This window comes from Mustela putorius, unplaced genomic scaffold, assembly GCF_011764305.1.
Source record: "Mustela putorius furo isolate JIRA1106 unplaced genomic scaffold, ASM1176430v1.1 tig00003867_pilon_pilon_pilon, whole genome shotgun sequence".
NCBI classification, from domain to species: Eukaryota; Metazoa; Chordata; class Mammalia; order Carnivora; family Mustelidae; genus Mustela; species Mustela putorius.
In genome coordinates, this window is record NW_025422019.1 from 21,977,961 (window position 1) to 22,001,353 (window position 23,393).

The 23,393-nt window shown below is 34.2% G+C and overlaps 1 protein-coding gene across 1 annotated transcript in view; it reads right to left on the reverse strand.

The window, feature by feature from the left end:
* The window catches only part of LRP1B (LDL receptor related protein 1B), a 1,620,129-nt gene that overhangs the window by 123,858 nt on the left and 1,472,878 nt on the right, over window positions 1–23,393 (reverse strand). The window contains exons 69-75 of the mRNA XM_045066491.1: window positions 18,675–18,804; window positions 16,898–17,004; window positions 16,423–16,555; window positions 8,775–8,897; window positions 3,196–3,321; window positions 2,321–2,458; window positions 690–824 (exon numbers count right to left, since the gene is read on the reverse strand). Coding sequence (XP_044922426.1) covers window positions 690–824; window positions 2,321–2,458; window positions 3,196–3,321; window positions 8,775–8,897; window positions 16,423–16,555; window positions 16,898–17,004; window positions 18,675–18,804 — 892 coding nt within the window. The remainder of the gene's footprint in view (window positions 1–689; window positions 825–2,320; window positions 2,459–3,195; window positions 3,322–8,774; window positions 8,898–16,422; window positions 16,556–16,897; window positions 17,005–18,674; window positions 18,805–23,393) is intronic.

Below are 23,393 nucleotides of genomic sequence, written 5' to 3' on the forward strand. Positions count from 1 at the left end.
CAATTTAGGCTTGGCTCTAATCACAATAACATGAATTTTAATGGAGAAACTGGCAGTAAGTACATATAAGTCTGTATTTCATGGCTCTCTCACTAAAGCTTCGATGTATATTATATTTACCTATAATTTACTATGAGATCCTGGCTATCCTATCATGCTCAAATTTTAAATGATCTCAAGTAAGTTGATAGAGATTTCTTTAGATCCTGTCTTTGAATTTTAGAAGGCATTCCTAATAATATAAAGCACTGTTTGAGACATGGTGTTAGGACAAAAGCCCACAGTTCTCTCAAAGTGAATTGCCTACTGCAGTACGGCAAATGCCACAACTCGGGAGAGATGGGTCATCATAAACATGTTCTTTCACGAAATGTCTCTAATTCTCCAATAGTTCCTGAACCAGCAATTTTTTTATTTGCATTTCAAAACAGAGTTGTAACAGTACAATTGAAATTCCTGCAGGCCTGAATCTGCTATAGAAAAGGCTTTGTTGTCTCAGAGATGGTTAGCTTAGCCATACAAACAGGCTTTTGACCCCAGGGACTTTCACTCTTGTAGGTAAAACGGTATCCCGTAGATACACACCAATCTGATGAAAATCAATCCCATGTCATCTCACAATTTAACAGCCTGTGAGTCTTTTATAACCTAAAGATTTAAGAGCAAGCTGTTGAGGAAATGTACTATACCTTCACACTGTCTGTTTTTCATGTTTCTCTGAAATCCAGGCTTACAGCGACAAAAAACAGATGTTTTTATTTGATTACAATATGCATCATCTCCACATGGATTCATATTATCTTCACAGGTATATTCAGCAGGAGCTAGGATTTAAAAATACCATCAAAACTAATATGATTCTAATTCCTGAAGTGGGAGTTTACATTTTTTTCTTAACTTGAAATTATATTTATTATTCTACAGATAAGTATTTTTTGAATTTATAAGATTACGACCTTCTTTCTGTCTAAGTCATGATTTCTTATAAAAGTATAGAAGCAGATAAAAAGCTGAGCCCATTTCCACTGAATATAGTTTCAGACCAAACTGCCAATAGCTGATATTTACAGCTGTTGACTTACACTACTTGTGGAAGGAAGTCGAGAGCCAATGTTTCTAATAACAGGTTATCATTACAAATGTTACGATGTATGAGTACTATATCCTTCTCTAGGAAACAAAAGGTTTCCTAGAAGCTCCCAGAGATGTGGGCATTAATTGCTAACCTAAATTTAGTATTCAGGAATTCAATCAAGGGTACTACCATGTTACTCAAACAAGTAGGCTAAATCATCAGTTCTTAAAGTTTTTTAGCCCAAAAATATATAGGAAGAGCAGTATGCGCCAGTGGTCAAGGGCTGTTAAACAACTTACGACAGACTATGTGTTATTTGCCATTCCCAGCATAGTAATTACAATTTCATAGCTTTATCTCTCATTCCAGAAAACATTTTAGAATGCAAATAAATGAGAGGGACATTATTGTAAAATAGATGTTGAATTATCTGTTTTTTACTTACATATATCAAATTATTTTGAAATATGAAAACTTTATCAGAATTATAATGGTTATTGGTCCCCACCGACTCTTGAATATTTTATAATTAATTAAAGTACACCACTGGAATTTCACCTCAGCCTTGAGGTATATGTGGCCATATTGTGGGAGGTAATGCTTCATCAACCCAGAGGAACAACTTAGATGCATAAATGAGAAAAAGTGAAAGACCCCATAATAGGAAGGATTTTATGACTTTTATAAGCAATCTGAATTAGAGTCATAAGTTTGGTTATTTCTCTTAATATGAAAAATGAGATATCAAACATTAAACATGAAAATAACCAAGCTCTAATAACTCAAATAGCATCAAACTCCAACTAAATTAAACAATGATGTCTTCTTTAAGAATAACTCAGCAATGGATTAAAATCTTAAAACACTGAATAAATTACTAAGACCTTTATTATATTTCAACTAAATAACATTGTAAGAAAAAATAGTAAATTTATATTTTATGAAATAAAATTAAGGAATATAGATATCTTTGCTGATAACAAAGTCTGCAATTGGATATTGAGATCTCAGATTCAGGTCTAACAAGGGTACTCACTGTGAAAATGACCTTTCCCACTTCATACTTTCTGATATTAATTTAAGTGGCATTCTAAGGTTGCATTGGTAAGGGCTTACCAAAAAGAACGTACACTTAAGTACATTTGTGAAGAATGATATTTTCTCACACCAGTAGAGAAAATTTTAGTCATGTTGAAGGAGAATTGAACTTGCATGTTGCTATACTTTAACAGAAACTAAACTTACTTATTCTGCAGCCTTGCTCATCTGAACCATCTCCACAGTCATCAAGTTGATCACACTGGAAGTCCATGGGGATACATTTTTTATTGCTGCAAGTAAACTCATCTTTTTTACACGGTCTTGCTTTATATGTAAGCTTACCTATAGAGTCATTAAAAAATGATCAGTACTTCAGAATCAAAACAAATTTATTGAGTTCATTAACACATTCAAGATTTTATTTGAACAGTATGAAAAACATGGCTCCACAGTCCTTTATTTGAAGGTCTTGGGCCAAACGAAAAATGTTTGGAAATTCTGGACTTTTAGAGGAATAGCAGTGTATTTACCCTATAATAAGTAACACTACATTTCCACCGGAAAATGTCTGAATATTCATCCTAAGTGAGACCTTGTTCTTAAAGTAATAAAAACTGCTTCAGACCAGTTCAGGTCAGGGTTTGTCATCAAATGATTTTGCCACACACATTAGTAAAGCCTTGGTTTTAAAAGTTTTGTTAATTTCCTAATTGTGAAGAAGGAATTGTGTATACAGACATAAACTCCTTACTAACACTCTCCCCTCAAGGAGCTGTTTAACAGAGAACATTTTTAAACCACTGTTTTTTCTCTCATGCAGTATTTTCAGAAATAAACTGTGCATCATCAATGGAGATTTACAGACTAGTAGAGAGTTTGGATAAAGCTGCACAGCTCTACTATTCAAGTGAATGTCAGCAGATTATTTTTCATACTTCGTCAGAAGATCAAGTGTCTGAAAAAAACACTCTCAGACATGCTACATGGAAAATACTTCTTTGTCATTTTTTGAGCCCCCAAACCATGGTATTATCTTGTAGCTGTCACTAAATCAAGTATTTCACATTAAACGGATTTACCACCACAGTGATCTTCATCGGAGTTGTCCCCACAGTCATCAATCCCATTGCACGTTTGCTCAGACTGCAGGCAGATTCTGTTATTTCTGCATCTGTAAGGTCTTGTTGGGGGACAAAGAAATTTGGCTGAAAAAAAAAAAGGAAAGAAAAAAAATCAAAGCTGCTCCTTTGAGTACACTGACTTATGAGGAATGATCCCCTTCCTTTTTTTGGGGGGGGGGTCTTCCTTTCTTTGTTTTGTTCCGTTTTATTTATTTATTTATTTATTTATTCATTTTGTTTATTTTATTTTGTTTCCTTCTTTGCAAATCCATAATCTGGCTTTTCTGAATATCTTTTTTTGTGGAAATTGCCTTCATGTAGGTACTAGAAACTGTGTGAGAATAGAAGCTATGATCTTAGTTATTTATATTAACTACAGAAAAGAGTACACAGCTGAAATGAAATGAAGTAAGAAAAAGAGCCAGACTTCATGGTCTCATTTCCAGTTGCCTTATCTTAGCTGACTTCACTTGGTACACCAAATTAATTTATGCCTGCAGTTTATAACAACATGGCAGGACAATTAGCTATTTGAAAGAGCAATTTCACATAGAGCAGATCTTGAGCAAGCATACGTTACAGGTCCAAATTTGAAAATAGGTCTTCCAGTGGGGGGGGGGGGGAGGATACTATGACTGTTTTTCTTACTCTGTATCTCTGTAAACAAATGCATAAATATGTATTTGAGTCACATAGGTGATCTTTGTTATTTATGTTTAATTTTTGTGGGTATATGTAGCCTTGGGGGGGGGCAGTGTGTGTGACTTATAATGACAGCAGTGAAAGCCAGAGAATTTTATCCTTGTCCCTTCTATCATTATCTAATTTGAAGACTTCTACCCCTAGAGGAGGAAACCTCTCATGACACTTTATCTTTACATGTGGAATACTCCAGGTGTTTTCATTGGTTTCTTAATCTTTTCATTCTTGAATTCTTTGCTGATATTCTCATAGATTTACTTGATACTATACCCTTAAAACTTTCAATTCACTATCTAATTCTAGCATCTCACAATTGATTATAGGATGTTCTCTCAGGAATTTCAAATTCAGTAAATTCAGAACTCCATGCTTTATCAGCCTTCTCCCCAAACATAAGCTTTGTGTTATTTCCATGGTTCAGTTAGTAGCACCATAGCTGTAAGTCTGGGGTTATTCTAAATGCCTTTCTCTTATTGACCTTCAGCTCTTACTAGTCAACAAATCTGGTTGATTCTATCCCCAAATTTGCCTTCTTCTCTCCATACATATCAGTTATAACATTTCAGTTCTGCACTATCTTTTACAGAGAAAACTGCAGTACAATCCCAAATATCTCTATTTCATTGCCCAACCTAAAATCTTCCAAAAGGCACCAGAGCAACGCACCTTGGACATTAATCTGATCATCTCTTCTATAGTTATCCAGCATTTTCTGAATAAAATTTAAGACACTTCACCTGCCATAATGGACTGATCACTACTTTGTCCATGCTGCTCTTACAGACAAATCCCTTGTCACTCTTAATATTCTAGCAATACTACTTTATCAGCTTCTTAAATATGCCATACTCCTTCTTGCCTGACCTCCATGGTTTAATTGAAATCTGGTTCCCACTCCAAGCATAGGTCCTCCTCTTCAGATCTTTTAGGAATATCTCTTAAATTTCTCAAGCCTCATGTTATCTTATATTTAAATACCCCTTAATTTCCTACTTTAGTTTTCAGAACTTTGTTACTATACCTTATATTCAATTTTTAAAAATAAACTGAAAAAAACCCTATTATTTTGATAGCCAGTCATTTGATAAATATCTTCCTTATTGCTGTTTTCTCATTGGCCTTATAAACATCATCCCCTCCCCAGTTTACTAATGTAGCACCTTCCTTCATCATTATTGCTCTCTGTCCAAACTCATTTCAACATTCTAGATGACTTTAACATCTACATGAACAAACCAACCAATAGCTGGGCCTCTTAGCTCCTTGAGTTTTTCATACCCAGTAACGTTTTACTCTAATTCATCTAAGCCAGCAAGTATCCTAGAAGGTTGTGAAGATTGGTAGATTCTAATATATTTCTCTTCTTAATTTAGCCAATGACATTTCGAGTTGCTTGCAGGTAAGAATATTAATTGATCTACATGAGTGCTGCTGGATATATTATTTCCTCCAACAGCTTCATTTACAAAGTCACTAATCTGAATGCTACAAATTCTGTCCAGCATTTCTTACTTTCCCAAATTTTTAATTCAGCCAGTCTCATTAAATCTTTTTTCTGTCTTAGGTGAAACTTTAGTCCATTGATAGATCTACCTTTTCCTATTCTCCAGTGTTTTTGTCTTTAGTTACCTCTGCATTGACATAAGATCCCATGCTCCATCTTTCAGTTTACTCAGTTGACAAATATTTATTGGTAACTTATTATATGTTCTAAGAATTCATTTAGAAACTCACTTTAGTACAAATAATCTGGATTATCTGGACCTTCTCTCTTTTTCATTTAGTTATCTAACAAAACCTAAGCTTAGAGGAATAAAACCATCTGCTACTCCAATGTCTGCATTCTGGGAAGACCAGCAACATTGCAGATGATCATGCCACAAGACCAACTGATACCACAAATATGAATATTTATTAATACCAGGTGGGCCCTAAATATTACTTGGAAATCATATATATCTATATCTACATAGATATAAATACAGATATACATGTATATAGATAGATAGATAGATATAGATATAAATACAGAGAGATAGCATAATAGTCTCTTACCCTTTGCAATAACAATTTAGATCTCTATTCTTTTCAAATTTTCTAAAATAACCACCTTCCATATTCTATATATGAATATACTTTCTACTGCATATATAAAAATGAAATAAAATGGTGAATTTGTTATCACCTCATTATATCATTGGACATCTGCCTGCATCTATAGACAATCTATCAATTCATGTCAATATTTTTAATAACAGAGAAGGGGTGACTACTCTTATCTAAAACTAAGTTTTCATCTGCTCTGAAGCCCATTTTTTTTCTGCCTTTTCAGGAACCATTTCATCTTTCTTGATACATTTCATTACCTTGATATTTCTTTTGCCATACCTTTTTTTTTTTCCCCCAAATTCTTTTGTGGTAACTCACCTGTCTCTTCCAGCTGCTTATATTTATTTAGAAGTTTGGTGGCACTCAGTATTCTATCCTATCCCCAAAATAAGAACAGTATCTTTTAATTTGGATTGTTCAAACTGTAGCTTTCTGAATTCCTCCTTAGGTAGAGTTCATCTTATTCCTCTCCTCCTTATCTGTACATCTACTTAATTCCACCATTGCTTAAAATATAATGTATGAAAATCTGATTTGTACAATCAGAGTAAGATCTTGTCAATGAGAACCATGTGCTGTTCTTTTTTCTTTTTCTTTCTTTCTTCTTCTTTTTTTTTTTTTTTCTTTCTCATTCCAATTACTTAGCACAGTCCCTGGTACATAACAGCTTGACTCAATGTTTATACTGATGACCTAGGGGAATGTAAAAACATGCACAGCATCAAGCTGTTTGTATTTTAGGTTTTCCAGCAGCTGTGTGGCATGTCACTGAGAATAATTTCCTGGTCCTAGAAGTGGTCCTGGGAGTATGACACTGGAGCCTCACATGGTTAATTAGCAATCATTTCCTATTCCACTCACTAGCTGTGTGTTGAAGTGGAATAGAGAATAGGAAAATATATATATATATATATTATATATATATATATATATATGCACATATATGTATACATATACATACTTTATAAAAACAATTGATTCTGGCTTAATATTGGCAGGTGAATTTATATTTTTCCATGGATTATAATTCAGAAACAATATAATCTCTGGTGATTTTCTAGAGTCCATTGTGTAAGATGATGTTGAACTAAAACTGAAACTTAGTTATATTTCTCATTAGTTTTGTCTACAGAGAACACTCTCCAAAGACTGTCATTTTTAAGTTTTAAATCCCTTTAAAAATAAAGCTTCCTCCATGCTTTGGATATTTTATTCAATTGTTTTTTTTAACTTATTTTTTATTTATTTTCAACATAACTATTCATTATTTTTGCACCACACCCAGTGCTCCATGCAATCCGTGCCCTCTCTAATACCCACCACCTGGTTCCCCCAACCTCCCACCCCCCGCCACTTCAAACCTCTCAGATTGTTTTTCAGAGTCCATATTCTCTCATGGTTCACCTCCCCTTCCAATTTCCCTCAACTCCCTTCTTCTCTCTAACACCCCTTGTCCTCTATGCTATTTGTTATGCTCCACAAATAAGTGAAACCATATGATAATTAACTCTCTCTGCTTGACTTACTTCCCTCAGCATAATCTCTTCCAGTCCCATCCATGTTGCTACAAAATTGTAATGTCAATAGTCAATGTCATCGTCTATCAAAAAATATTGTTTTTTTTTTTTAATTTTTTATTTTTTATAAACATATATTTTTATCCCCAGGGGTACAGGTCTGTGAATCACCAGGTTTACACACTTCACAGCACTCACCAAAGCACATACCCTCCCCAATGTTTATGGAAAAAATATTGTTTTAACTTGGTGTACCAAATAGGACAAAGAATTAAGTATATATACACTCATGCTATGTCTTCTTTAAGTCACCTGAAGTGCTACTTAATTATATCCAAAGTAGTAGTATTTTTCCTTAAATTAGAGGTAAAATACACTTTTACTGAGATTAGATACAAAGAATGAGAAGAAGGAACTGAAAATGTTTGTTACCTAGAAGAAATCCTTTACTTGGTGATATAAACAGACATTCGCAGTTGCTGGTTGCGTAAGTACGCTCCTGACAATTATCAAGAGTCAAGAGTAGCTTGAATTTGAAGAAGCAATAACTTTTGTTAAAATTTTCAGATTTAAAGGTTATATAACTCCTAATTGCAGTTCTCTGCCTAAGTCTATATATATATATATAAATATATTAATATATTTATAACATAGGACATATATGAAGAAATAATATATGCTATATTTAAGTAAATTAATGTATTTATGTAATAAAATACATCCATATACTTACATATTAAAATATTATCAATATACTTCCATATTATCTCCATATATATCTCCCTGACATTGGTCTCAGTGGTGGGTAACTTGTGGGGCTACATGATTTTATTATTCACATTTTGTCCATGTACTTATCTGTCCCCCACAAAAAAATGTTTTAGCCTCAGTAACCAATTTGGTACAAAGCCGAGTCCTTATATGAACCTCACACAATTCAAAAGCCAAACCACTATAAGTCCTCTCAGATAGGCCATACACTATCTTTTGAATAGTGTTGACATGTATAAGTTCAGATTTAGGGGCCATCTCTGTAAAATCATCAACTTTGGGTAGGGTAATCTATTGCTACCTGAATGAAAGCTGTATCTGTATCTACCTAACCCCAGAATGGTAGACTTTGTGGTTTGCCTCACCACTCTATTGATTCACGCCAGCATGTTAGATCTGGAGATGACAGTATAATCTAGACCCAGGTGAATTGCATACCACACATATCAGGGGCTTCATCAGAGTTGTCTCCACAGTCGTCTTCTCCATCACACACCCAAAATTGTAGTTTGCAAAGGGAATTATTGCAGAGAAACTCATCTGATCTACAAATATTTCCTCCTTTATTTTCAAACAAAACAGAAAAAGAGACACAGAGATGTAGCATAATTAATTAATGTCAGTCAACAGGACACATATTCCTCTAATTATCTTTGCACAGTACCTAGTTTCTCACTTCCATATATTTTTTTTTCCTGTACAATATGAGGGACACGCAGTACCCAGACTATTTTTTTTTTCAAGTTACTCATGGTTTATTTTTCAAAACAATCTGATATTACCCAGGTATATCATATTTCCTTTGGAAAATACTGGTAAGGTGGTAGAAGAAAGTTTTTTCAAATATAAATTATCTCACAAAATTTTTTATGTTACTGTAAAGAAACTTAGATTTTAAATGGTATTAATTTTCATTATATATATTGTGTTGTTCTGGAAAGAAAAGACACTTGCAAAATTATTAGTTCAATTTGGTTATCTGGAAACTGACAAACTGAGTTGCTGAAGACAGAATAACCAATGAAAAGCTTTTGTGGTCACAGATAATCAGTTAATTTTATACAGAATTAGAAGTTGGGCGACGCCTGGGTGGCTCAGTTGGATAAGCAGCTGCCTTTGGCTCAGGTCATGATCCCAGCGTCCTGGGATCGAGTCCCGCATCGGGCTCCTTGCTCCGCAGGGAGCCTGCTTCTCCCTCTGACTCTGCCTGCCACTGTGTCTGCCTATGCTCTCTCTCGCTCTGACAAATAAATAAATAAAATCTTTAAAAAAAAAAAAGAAGTTGGTGAGGCGGTGAAATATTTCAGTCATACTTCTAAAAAATATACAGTAGTGTAACTGATTTTTTGTGTATTTTGTAAATGTTTGCTTTTTTCTCTTTTCACAATTAAATATAAAACACCAAGAATACAAAGATATGCTCACTTAAAATTAAATATATTTATTCTATGCAAAGGAACCAAAATACTAATCAGCTTTGGTTATATGTTTAGATATGTAATAATATATAGTGGAAACTGCAATGGCTGGGGAATTAGGAACTTCCCTTGTGTTGCCTATTAATTTCTCTGGGACTCAGTGTCTTCCTATGTTATAAGAGAGGTATGGCTAAAGTAATTTATAAGGTCATATTTACAAACAGTACCTGGGGAAACAACCCAAAGCAACCTGATGGGAATTCAGAATTAAGATAAATAAGATTGCTTTCAGAGAATTTTACTACCTATTTCAACCTCGTAAGATAATAAATATGGTTTCCATATTGGATAGATTTGATGACTGAAGGCATTAACATATTTAAAAGTGGACATGTTTATTAAATCATGGGGCTGGAGAGTGATAGTGTTCATCCTTGTGGGACTAGAAAATCCTGGAAGGAAGTATTGCTCATTTTGTGGTTGCACTTTAGGGGGAATAATAAGCCTAAACTTAGGAGGGTCAAACAGCTCGTCTTGTTGGGTTTTGACTTGTATACGAATCTTTAATAATTCCCTGACAGCAGCAAAGACTTAATTTAGCAAATGACAGAATGAGTTTGGATTTTAGCATGATAACACTAGCTAGAATGTGGAGAACTTGGAAATAAAGGTAGCAAGAGTAAAGCCAAGGCTGGAGGAAAAAGACCAATTTGAAGAGAGGTTGTAGCAATGCAAAAGAGTTGGTACTTGATTTAGAGTAGCTATGTTTGAAAGTGCTTCAGGAGGTAGAATCCTCAGTATCTGATGGCTAAAAAGATGAAGGTGGCAAGGAGAATGAGCAGTCATAGTACTCTATTTTTGGTTTATTTGGACCATTTAGTGGTTTTTAGTATTGTCCAAAAATGGTATTGTCCAAAAATAAAGAAACACAGAAGGAAGAGCAAGTTTAATAGAAATAATTACACAATTCATTTAGGGACTAGTAAGACAACCATATAGTGATATTTAACAGGATAGTGGATACATGTGTTTAAAACATAGGACACGTTCTGAGCTGTAAATATGTAGCCGGGGATGATCCGAATGTAGTTGTTATTTGAAATTTGAAACAAAACAGAGAAAATCACCATTTAAAGACTGGAGAGATAAAGAGGAGTCTGCAGAAGAGATGCAAAAAAGTAGCCAGAGTTGTTGGAGAAATACCTGAGAAGTGTTCCAACAAGGAAGTAGTAGTGAGCACATTTATATAATGCTAAAAGAGGAGGTTCAGTGAACTGGTGGTGGATTTAGTGATGTGTTTGTAGTTCATTATTATTAGATGAACTACAGAAATTATGAAGGATTTGAGATTTAAACTAATATAAAAGGATTATCCTTAGATTGGAGGTGAATCAAGTCTCCCATTTCAAGAGGGAGGAATGGGGGAAAGGTTAGGCTAGGCACAGCACTAGGTAGATTTGTTAGTTTGGTGACCAGATGTTGAATAAAGCTAAAGATTTTAAACTATTTCTGTGAAGTTAAAGGTGAGGAAGAAATTCGACATTTTAAAAACTCGATAGGGTTAATGGTAGAGAGATGATTAGCGACATATAGTTTGATGGCTTAGAATCTTAATAGTTGAAGCTGAGGCCAAGATATTATAGTGATATCAATCTGAACAGTTCTGAGAGTTTCTGCAAAAATGCTTAACACAACTGGCACATCCTACACTGGCATCTCTGCAGACTAGCAAACTCTAAAATACGGAAAAAGGCAAGTCCCTGGTAAGTCCACCACGGTGAGTATCACCATGTAAGACTGATAATATAATATCTGGCATTGGGGTGCCTCTTTCTTTCAACTTCTGGAATGGTCAGTTCTAAAATGCCCTAATTCTAAGAATAATTTCAATGATCAAAACCCATGCAAGAAAATATATTACCATTTAACAACTCTGTCTGAAACAATAAAAAAGATAATATGTATAGTCTTTACTATTAAAGAAACTTAAGATATGAATATTGATATGAGGTGAGTGTTTGCTTAATTCAGTATCAAAATCCATGGAATATGAAAGTTATATTCTTTCAGAATAAAGATGCTCTCATGACTAAATATCATTGCATGTTCCATTTTACAATGGATTATATTCAAACAAAATTTGTGACCTCTTGACATCTTCTGAGTATTTTAGAAAAGTCTATTTGTAGCCCATCAGTATTGTTAAAAGGGGAAAAAAAATGAGTTCCCAAAAGTATCACATTAGATAACATAATTTCCCCATAAATGGGCATATTATTATTTTTATTAAGAAGAAGAGGAATATAAATGAAATCACAATTGTAGAATAAGAAAAACATTTTGTGATAACTTACTAAAGGCTTCCTATTGTACCATGAAGAATTTGTATTAAAAAAAAAATGCATCATGGGGCTACCATGACATCTTGAGTCTAACATAAAATGCTTATTTTGAAATGGCATGAGGCACACATAACCAACAGAATTCCAGCTTCCTAGTCACTAGTCATGTTCTTAATAAGCTCAACAGAAGATTATTAGAAAAATAGAAAAGTGGGGCGCCTGGGTGGCTCAGTGGGTTAAAGCCTCTGCCTTTGGCTCAGGTCATGATCTCAGTGTCCTGGGATCAGCCCCGCATCGGGCTCTCTGCTCAGCGGGGAGCCTGCTTCCTCCTCTCTCTCTGCCTGCCTCTCTGCCTGCTTGTGATCTCTCTCTGTCAAATAAATAAATAAAATCTTTTAAAAAAAATAGAAAAGTGTATATATACATATATAAACAAAAACCAATGTCTAAATATAACTGAACTTTTGGCAGGTTCATAGAAATCTGGACAGGGCATTATCATCAAAATTAAGCATCTAAAGTTCCCATTTTAATTTAGGTGGGGGGAAAGTTTAATATATGGTAATGTTTTATAATTTTCATAAATAGTTAACATATTTTTGAGCTGGTGATTACTAAAAAGAATAATTCTCAATGTTGTCCACCAAAATTGCTAGAGAATAAAAGTTTGGGAGCTCAGACCAAAACAAATACCAAGTTTCCTTGAGGAAACATGTTTTAGCTTTGGAAGTATGAGTGCTGCTTTTAATTCCACAGTATTTGGGGGTTTGACTTTTTAAAGTAAACTAGTAAAGCTGGTTCTTTTAGAAAATGTTCCTGCATCCCTATTGCCTTCCAACACCAACCTTTGTTCATGTGTCCAGATCCGGGATGAATGAAGTGAGATTTGTTTATTCTGAGATTCCTTTTCCTCAAAGCCTTAAAGTACATTTATCCAGTACCTAAACCACTTGATGGAGGTAAGTGAAATACTAGAAATCTGAATTCGAGCATGCCTTAAGGTACATTCTTACAGGATCAAATACTTTAACCACCAAGATAATTCACTGGAATTTACCTGGCAGCAAAGAAACTCAAGGAAAGTTAGAAACATGAGTATTGATGGAAGGGGAGCTTTGACACATTTGCAAATGATTGAATTAAAGGTCCTCATCTTTTTAATCAGTAAGCTTAAACTCTTAGTAGAGTCGGTTTAAATCTAAAAGATAACTCAGATTTCAAATGCTATCATTCAATGTTAATGTTCTATTATTTTTTACTGTAATGTTTGATTTTTAATCTGTAATTCTTTGTTCAAACAAACATTTATTATGAAATTTAATATTTAAAAAATAGATAAATCCTGACAGGACTGCCCTTACACACACACACACACACACACACACACACTCATACAGTCACTCACTTTTTAGATATTCCTATGGCTCCTGGAGACACTTCACTGTGGTTGGATATGATAGTATGAAAAATTAGTACAGAAAGGTTTCTAGAATTAAGACAAGAAACTAGATCTCCTTGACTCTCATTTCAATGAATTCTCTGTGCTTTACTTAGTACAAATTCTTTTATCCTTTCTTTTTGAAAAAATATTTGAAGACTCTTTAAAAGCCTTGGGAAACTTCTCATTATGCTTAATATTAAAACCAAATTCTATAGCATTTATTTACAGTTTCTTATAGTTCCTAATCACTTGAAGTTTCTCTCATGTCTGAGACTTCTGTGAATAATGATAACACTGCCTGGAATGCACTTCCTCATTCTGTTTGCATACCTAATTTTTTACATCAAGAAACTCACATTCCAACCAGGGAAATTTAGTCAACTAATACAGAAGCAATTATACTAGAAGGAAGAATACAGTAACAGGAATGCAATCAAAGGGTTGTTAGGGAAGCTCCATAAGAGACTGAGATTTGGTAGAAGACAGTAGCAACTGAATGGACTTGAAAACAAAGATATAATTTTCATTGGCAAAGGTATCGAGATGGTGGAAATAGCAGAGGAATCAGGACAGACGTTGGAAAACATGGAAAATGTTACTAGATTTATTCTTCAGTTTGGTCTAGGATATACAATATAAAGAGAAGTAATCGAGTATAAGGGGAGGGAGGTAGAACAGGTTCATTCTCTTGTAACCCTGACTGCCATATTTATATATAACCAGAAAGAAAGAGCTTTGAGCTAACATCGACATAATCAGAGTTACACTTCAATAAGATCAACCTGGCAGCAGTGAGTGGAATGTATTAGAGTCCAATTACATGGCATTACATGAACCCAGGCAAGAAGCAATGAGAGAAAGAGCCAGACTGGTGACAGAGACTGAAATTGAGGGGCTGGAGCTTATTAGCTAGAAAATGGAAAAAGATGAGTTACTTAATTGTCCTGAAGTCTTAGAATATGATTTATTTAAGAGCTTTTGGTGCCAGAGTGTCTACAAAGTTTGCTCTCTCTAAAGTGACCAATTATAGAATGTGAATGTGAGAACTTAACCAAAAGTAGAAACAGCTATTTAGGGAAGTGCAACCTTTTATGGCTCTATATAATATGCTGCAGATTCCAAATGAGAACTAGGATTTCTTCTGGTGAATATTGCAATACTTTATCAGGTTGGGTATGGAGATTTTAGGAAATAATAAAGGTTTGATCTAATATTAAAGAAAATGGAGGACATTTTTCTTTGAATGACTAGATTTTTATAAAAGTAATTTTGTTTTCTTTTTAAAAAAACTTTTAAATGATTTTATTTGTTTATTTATTTGAGAGGGAGATAGAGAGAAGACACAAGCAGGGAGGAGAGGGAGAAGCAGGCTCCCTACTGAGCAGAGAGCCATAAGAGGGGCTTGTTCTTAGGACCCTGGGTTCAGGACCCAAGCCAAAGGCAGATTCTCGAATGACTAAGCCACTCAAGTGCCTCTAAAATTTTTTATTCAAATTCCAGTTAGTTAACAGTGTAATATTAATTTGAGGTGTACAACATAGTGATATCATTTCCATACAACCCCCAGTGCTCATCACAAGTGTACTCCTTAATCCCCATTGCCTATTTCACCCGTCCCCTGCCTACCTTCCCTCTGTAAACATCAGTTTGTTCTCCATAGTTGAGTCCATTTCTGGATTTGCCTCTTTTGCTTTCCCTTTGTTGATTTATTTTGTTTCTTAAATTCCACATATAAGTGAATCGTATGGTATTTGCCTTTCTCTGACTGACTTATTTCACTTAGCATTATACTCCCTAACTCCATCCATGTGGTTGCAAAGGTATATTGAAACAGTATAAACCCTGAGTACATGTTCAAATGCCCTGCAACATACATCAATAATTAGCATTGTCTCTGTTGATATTCCAAAGACTCTGAAATGTAAAGTCCATTAACTTATTTTTTTTTAAGATTTTTATTTATTTATATGACAGGCAGAGATCACAATTAGACAGAGAGAGAGAGGGAAACAGGTTCCCTATTGAGCAGAGAGCCTGATGTGGGCTTGATCCCAGGACCCGGGATCATGACCTGAGCAGAAGGCAGAGGCTTAACCCACTGAGTGACCCAGGTGTCCTCTATTGACTTCTTAAAGCAGCTTAAAATAATTTTGCATTTAAGCAACATATTTAACATTATGAAAATAATAGGAAGTATAGGATTTGTGATCATTTTTTTTTATCATTTTAAGCTTCGCCCACAATTTCTTTGCTTTCATCTCATTAACCTTAAAGTAGTCATGTAGTGAATTACAATTAAAAAGTTGTTATTTTTCAGGAAATATTTTCACATAACTAGAAAATAATGCACTACAAAATTTAAAGCTGACTTCCAGACTGACAAAAAATGTAGATCATTTTCTCAGCCATATGGCTAAAAGGAAATTTGGGGCACAAGCTGCAACCTATGTACGATCTAGCAAATTAGTATGTGTAATATAGTATGTATTAAGTTATTATTCTTTCATAGTAAGGCAAGCAATATGGAAGAGAAATGTATCTCAAAAGTACTTTTGTAGTAAAGGCTCTAGCGGTTATGTTCCCTGCATCCTTTTCCAGTCCCTATTCCTGACCCAGCCTCCAATACGAGGACAGGCTTGGGGTAGGACACATTAAACGCTTGCACTTTGGTTGCCTTTGTCATATGAAGCTTGACATTTACTCTGTCTGAAAATTACCCAGATTTTGCTTACTCAGACCGAGATGTTACATAATGAAACAGGAATGGGTATAGAGAATCACTTGGTGATTCCATCCTATGTCCCTAGTGCCCTATTGATTCTGCACAACATTTTAACTGTCATTTTAACTGCAAGTGCACACACACACACACACAGATACCTTACCTTTGTCACAGTTCTCTTCATCACTGCCATCCACACAGTCATGAACGCCATCACAGAGCCATCTAACTGGAATACAGTGGGCTTTATTTCTGCATTGAAACTGATCTTCCTTACATTCAGTCACACAGTCCATCTGTTCAAATACAAATAGGCACTGCAGTTTTCATTAATGATAATGACATAGTCACAGGCAAAATAAACATGCAGCTGACAATACTGGAGATTGATTACACCGTGGGCTTTCTTTTATTTTGACTAAATGAGTATAACCTCTGCAAATGACAATGGGGCTTAGTATGTGAACAGCATGCAGACTCAGGTATCTGTTGCAATTTCTGTATTGAGTGTACTTGTCCTAACATTTTAGACATTGCTAAGAATCAAGAATCTGTCTCTTTACCCTATTTTTATTATGTTTGCTTTCCCGAACCTAATTCATGTAATTCAGAGATTTTAATCAAATGATAGATTTTACCTCATCAGAACCATCAGCACAGTCATATTCTCCGTTACATTTCAAAGATGCTGAAATACATCCTCTGCTTGCACATATATATTCACTTGATGAGCAAGTAGGAGAAGCTGAATATAATTATAAAGTTAAGATTTAGATTTGGTAAATTGAATGATTGGTTTCATAGATAAAAACATAAATAAGCATGTAAAAAATGCAAAAGCAGCAATGAAGGTAGTTTATATTATTTAAACTATAGTCCATATCTGATATCAAAACTTTATTTAAAATATGTTTCACAGTATTATCGCATTTCATTAAATATACCTAAAAAAATTATGTAATAACCTGTTCAGTAAGTATTCAACTCACCAGACTAAAGAAAGAAGGAAAAAAATCTATATAGTCTCCACCTCTTTAGTTTTGAAGAGTTAAATGAATTTTCCATAACTTTAAATTAAATTATTTTAAAAACAAAGGCCTTAAATTGTTTTTAAAATTGTAAAGAGATTTAGTGACCCTTGGAAATGTTAATTTATATATGTATCATATAAATCTAAAAGTAGAAATCTTGGCATAGTCTCATAGACCCCATGATATCTAGCTGGCTGTGTTGACATAAATGTCATATTTGCATAAGTTCTGAGAAGTACTTTTGTTTTGGGGTTTTAAATATGAATAATGCAAAATTAACTGAGTCTATAGCAACTTTATGACATAGAAAATAAAAATAACAAGTGGATATTTAAATTACTATCAATATTAATTCTAATTAATTGACACAGTAATTATGATTGTTGCCTTTGTCTATGGGTTCGAATCTGCTAGGCCAACATTCAAACCTCCGGGGTTCTTGGCCTTATACTGGTCCACTAGGGAGCCAAATATACTTATATAAGGAATCTGTGGTCTGAAATGCTTATTTCCAGGATTCTAATAAGTTTTTTCTTAGAGTTTTAACTCCTTTTAATTGACAATGTTTGCCTAGGGGTCTGTATTCATATGGAGTCTGAGAACTAAATTCAGTAAGAAAAAAGATGCAATCAATTACCAATATGAACTATGTGCATTGTACAGACATGTAACAATGTGTGGGTCCTGTATCTGCTACTCCCACCTGGGTTCTCAAAGTAATGCTTTTGTGGTTATACATAGATTATAACATAATTTTCTTCCAGGAATTCTTTTTTCTGTAAGATAATGTTATTAAAATACCTAAGGTATAAAAATTAAGTTTTAATGAGCATATTTATAAATCCCATACCTAAAGAATAAGAATGTATCATAAATTGGGTTTTCTTTTCCTGTACTCTGGTCTTGCTTCCTAATTTTATTTTGATTTTGGACCAAGATGGAAATAGAAATAATACATTTACACATTTTCTCAGTTGGTATCATGTTGAAACTACTAAATTCTGTTTCATAACCTTCATTTCCTTAACTGAAAACTTGATTTTTATTGCACTTACAGTTTCAACATATTTCATTTTGCCATCTTGGAAAAATAATTCCAAATGGTGTGGAAAGAGAGAGAAACTGGAAAATCGAATTTTTAGGAGTTTAATGCTTGGATCCCCAACATAGTAATGATCTTACCTTCCAAAATAGTTTCAAAATATAGCAAGGGCACACCAATGAATCCATCTACAAATATTTCTAAAATTTTATTTCTGAAATAGTAAATGTGTGTGTGTGTGTGTGTGTGCATTTGCCATTGTTTTCTGTACATGATTGCTTAAATTGAAATTATACCTACTTAAAATATCAGCTAAACGAACTATCACCTCAGTCATTTTACCTGGCTCACAGTGTTTCTCATCTTCTCCATATTTACAGTCTTCATGGCCATCACATTTCCATTTTGCTGATATACACTGACCGTTGGAACACTGGAACTGATCTTTGGAACAACTTGTCTCACAATTTCTCTGTCAAAATCACACAATGCAGTTAACATAAGCTTTTATTTTTTTATTTTTATTTTTATTTTTTTGAGGGGCAGCAAAGCAAAGTTTATTGGGTGATAGTACAAAGCTCCCAAAGAGGGAGGGGACCCAAGAGGGTTGCTATTGGAGTTTCTAAGTCTAGGTTTGTTTGTTTTGCCTTTTTTTGAATTAACATATAATGTGTAATTTGTTTCAGGGGTACAGGTCTGTGAATGATCAGTCTTACACAACTCACAGCACTCACAATAGCACATACCCTCCCCAATGTCCATACTTCAGACACCCTATCCCTCACTGCCCTCCCCCGACAGAAGCCCTCCGTTTGTTCCTGAGATTAAAAGCATATAACATAAGCTTTTCGACAAACATATACAAGCCCAAAAGACAGCTAGAAACCTCATGAACAGAAACCTAGAAGTGTAGAAACCATGACTACCACATACAAGAAGCTCAAATGGTCATTTAAGTCTATGGTTATATATAGCAAAAGAATAACAATTTTCTATTTTCATTTGTCTTTGCAAGTCATAATAAAACAGAAAAAGGAGAAAAGAACCTAGATCCCATAGTTCTATTATATCAGAGATCATTTTCCAATAGACAGTTATGGGATAATTTAAAGATAATTATAGGTGACAATTAAGATCGTGGGGGAAAATTAAGTGTTAAAAAATTATTTCTAAGCAAATACATTCAGTTCATTGCGAATCGAATGACAGGATGAATGTGAAGCAAAGAACCCAAAAGCAAATCTGTTTTGTGGTGGCACAACTTCCCCACATGACCTTCCTTTCTCCTTCCCATGCTTTTTCCTCACTACCTGTCCCTTCACAGATTAGTTGCTGTTTATAATCCTTACCGCTCTTCCAACATTTGTTGTTAAAGAACTGTGAAATGAACTGTCACAATTGTCACTTCTACTAGCTGCATACAGATTTTATTTGGAATTCAAACAAGACAGTAGTAGATATGTTTTTGGGTCCCTTTCTTTTTTTTTTTTTTTCCATTTTATTTTATTTCTTTTCAGTGTTCCAAAATTCATTGTTTATGTACCACACCCAGTGCTCCATGCAATATGTGCCCTCCAAATACCCACCACAACTGTAAAAAACAAGGAATATAAATTAAAATTACATGTAATTCAGTTTCAGTAGAAAAGGGAACATGTCTGTATGAATAGGGATCATGTGTGTTGTGAACCAAATATCTAATATTGTGCCATGATTTAAATAACTGCTTAGGAAGTATTTGTAGAATTAATGATTATCTCAACACTAAAGGAATTTGAGTAAAATAGTTCTATAACAAATGGCACTGGTATATCTGTATTGTTAACAATATAGAAGATTGCACTTCTAGATACTTTTTCTCTTAGAAGATTTTAATCTAAAATAAATTACAGTATTGTTGATGAGTGTGTGTGTGTGTGTGTGTGTGTGTGCGTTTGCAGGTTATTTAATTATCATTTTAGATTCTTAAAAGCATACAGAAAGAAATAGAATAATGAACCTCATGGCCCCATCCTGCTTGTTTAACAATGATAGACACTTCACTATTCATGTTTCATATATCCTCCTCCACCACATTTATTTATAGTCTGGATTACTTAACATAATAGCGATAGTATTAGAACATTAATAATATCACAAAATTTGCAAAAATTCCTTAGTATAAGTCATTCCCGATCAATATCCAAAATATTCTCATTTTTAAAACTACATTAAGATAGTATTTGGTAGAATAAAGATCTAAAAGAAGTTTACACTTTGAATTTGGCCTGAGTTTCTTTAAATGAATGACTATTTCCCATTCTCCTAGGTTTTTTGTTCGTTCGTTTGTTTGTTTGTTTGAATGCCATTTACTACTTGAAGACACTAGGTTATTTGTCCTGTTGAATGCCTCTGGTTCTGAATTTGGCTGATTGAATCCTAAAAGAGATACTTTTGTGACATCTAAAGTGACTAATGAGATTTTTGTTTTTTAAAAGTAATATTATAAACACATGTATTTTTATACATGTATTGTATTTCTATCCATTACAGTCAATTTTTTTTTCCTGGTATTCAAGTTGTCCCTTTGATTAGCAGAAAATCCCTTCAATTAGCTCCTATGTATTCTGGACGTTACAGTAATAGCCTTGTTCTGGCTTAACAAGATGTTAGTGGCTCATTTTGTCAATTTCCTTTTTCAGATCTAGAACTGGACATTTCTCAAAGGAGTTGTGTCTCCTTTAATTGGAAAATGGTATTTAGAGGCCACTATGTGAATGTTAGGATCAATCTATAATACTGAGATGTCATCAGTTTAGCTAGGAATTATATATTTTTAGAAAGTAAGATAAATCAAAATCTCTTACTGATACTTGTGAATTTAATATTACAGAATTTTTATTTACTTTTTTTGTTCCTACATTGGTATCCCCTTTCTTTTACTTAAAAATTCTGAGTGTGAATAATATGAAAACAACTAAGCATTTGATCTGTCCTATTCTCAATATATGCAAGCTTCAAATTAGCAAAACCAATATTATTACCAAATATATGAACACAGTTTAAGATTCATTTGCATTTTTTGTCCATACAGTGCAATATACTTAATGCAGAGGCTAAATTCTGTTTTTTTTTTTTTTTTTTAATTTGCTTCCTTGACAGAGAGACACAGCGAGAGAGGGAACAGAAGCAGGGGGAGTGAGAGAGGGAGAAGCAGGCTTCCCGATGAGCAGAGAGCCTGATGTGGGGCTCGATCCAAGGACCCTGGGATCATGACCCGAGCTGAAGGCAGCTGCTTAATGACTAAGCCACCCAGGTCCTAAGTACTGTATTTTAAAAGTCACTTTAAATAATTCTTTTCTGCTATTAATGTGATACACAATGACATTGATCCAAGTTATTATTATTGGTTAGCTGGATATGAACAAGCTAATTACATTATCAGTTAACATCCTTATAAAAACCTCAAATTTTACCTTTTGTTTCTAAGATGAGAGTATCCTGTGTGTAATTTGGCTTTCTAGCCATTTGTTCAGTTCATTTTTTTTTTTAAGATTTTATTTATTTATTTGACAGACAGAGATTACAAGTAGGCAGAGAGGGAGGCAGAGAGAGAAGGGGAAGAAGACTCCCCGCTGAGCAGAGAGCCTGATGCGGGGCTGGATCCCAGGACCCTGGGATCAGGACCTGAGCCGAGGGCAGAGGCTTAACCCACTGAACCACCCAGAACCCCGTTCAGTTCGTTTTGCTTGCTTCTTTGTTTGTCAATGTAACCTGGCTTTCTAAACCTTAAAAAGAAAGAGGAATCAACTGCCTGTAGCATTAGACACTTCATTACTTACAGACTATACTAAATGGCTGTGAACGTAGAGGAAGACCACCTTTAAGACTGGGTTCAGTGTATAAACAATGAATCTTGGAAAACTGAAAAAAGTAAGTTAAATTAAAAAATAAAAATAAATAAATAAATAAAAAGAACATAATTTAGATTCCCTAGTGGCATATCATGAAAATGTCTGACTAATGGAGTTCTAGTCAGCGATCAAGGAACTGCATAACTTCCATTAACTTAGGGCGTGAGATAAATGTGTTAATAAGACTATCTAATCTACTTTCATTTGAATTAAGATTTTAAAGAAGAGTGTTTGAGTCTGTTTACGTACCTTGGATATCTAGTGAATAACATGGAAGATGAAATCATAAGCCTTAAGCAGTATATCTTTACCTCTTGAGGTTTCAGGGATTACACAGGGTAGGTGAAACAAACTTCCATGGTATGTATGAGTTTATGTGAAAAGTGTTTCATTGGGTAACATTTAATATAATTCTTGAATAAATGGATACTAAGTAAATATGTAGCTGGGCAATGTAAGAGTTTAGCTCCCCTATGAATTTTTTTTTTTAATTTTGTTTTGACTTGTTTGTGAACAGCCCCATGAATATAAGTGGTATTTTTCAATTTCTCCTGAGAGACCTTAGCAACTCCCAAGATTTAGGTTTTCTGGCCTTTACATGAGAAGTTAAAAACATTTGTTTCCAAAATCTAGGCTCCTGAATATGACTGGGGAATTTTCCAACACAGTGTTAGAATGGAGAAGAGTCCAATCTTAATAAGGATACCTGAAGACTGAAAACAACCAGTCTGCGTGGGTTCTATAAATAGTAGAGACTTACAATGTCTGCCAAAGATGCAGAAAATCAGTGGATGAGTAAGGAAGTTTGACTTGAAACACAGAAACCTCTAGAATAGCAGAGTAGATTCTCTCCAGGCAAACCTAGAGTCCATGGGATGACTTCATGAGGGGAAAGTTCATATGTGAGAACTTCCAGAGCAGCAGAGCTCTCAAAATTCATTGTACCCTAGAACGAACCATGGTGGCCACTGAGTACCAGACACTTCATTTTTCATTTATCTCTGAGTAGGACTGATTTCACCAGTGCTGTGTTCCTGATATTAATATGGAAAATCATTAACAGAGAAAATCATGAATAGTGATTATTACTGGACATTTCTCTATTTGAAAGTAAAGAATTACAATTCACTTTAGATTTGATTGATAAAAAGATATTAACTGTGTATCA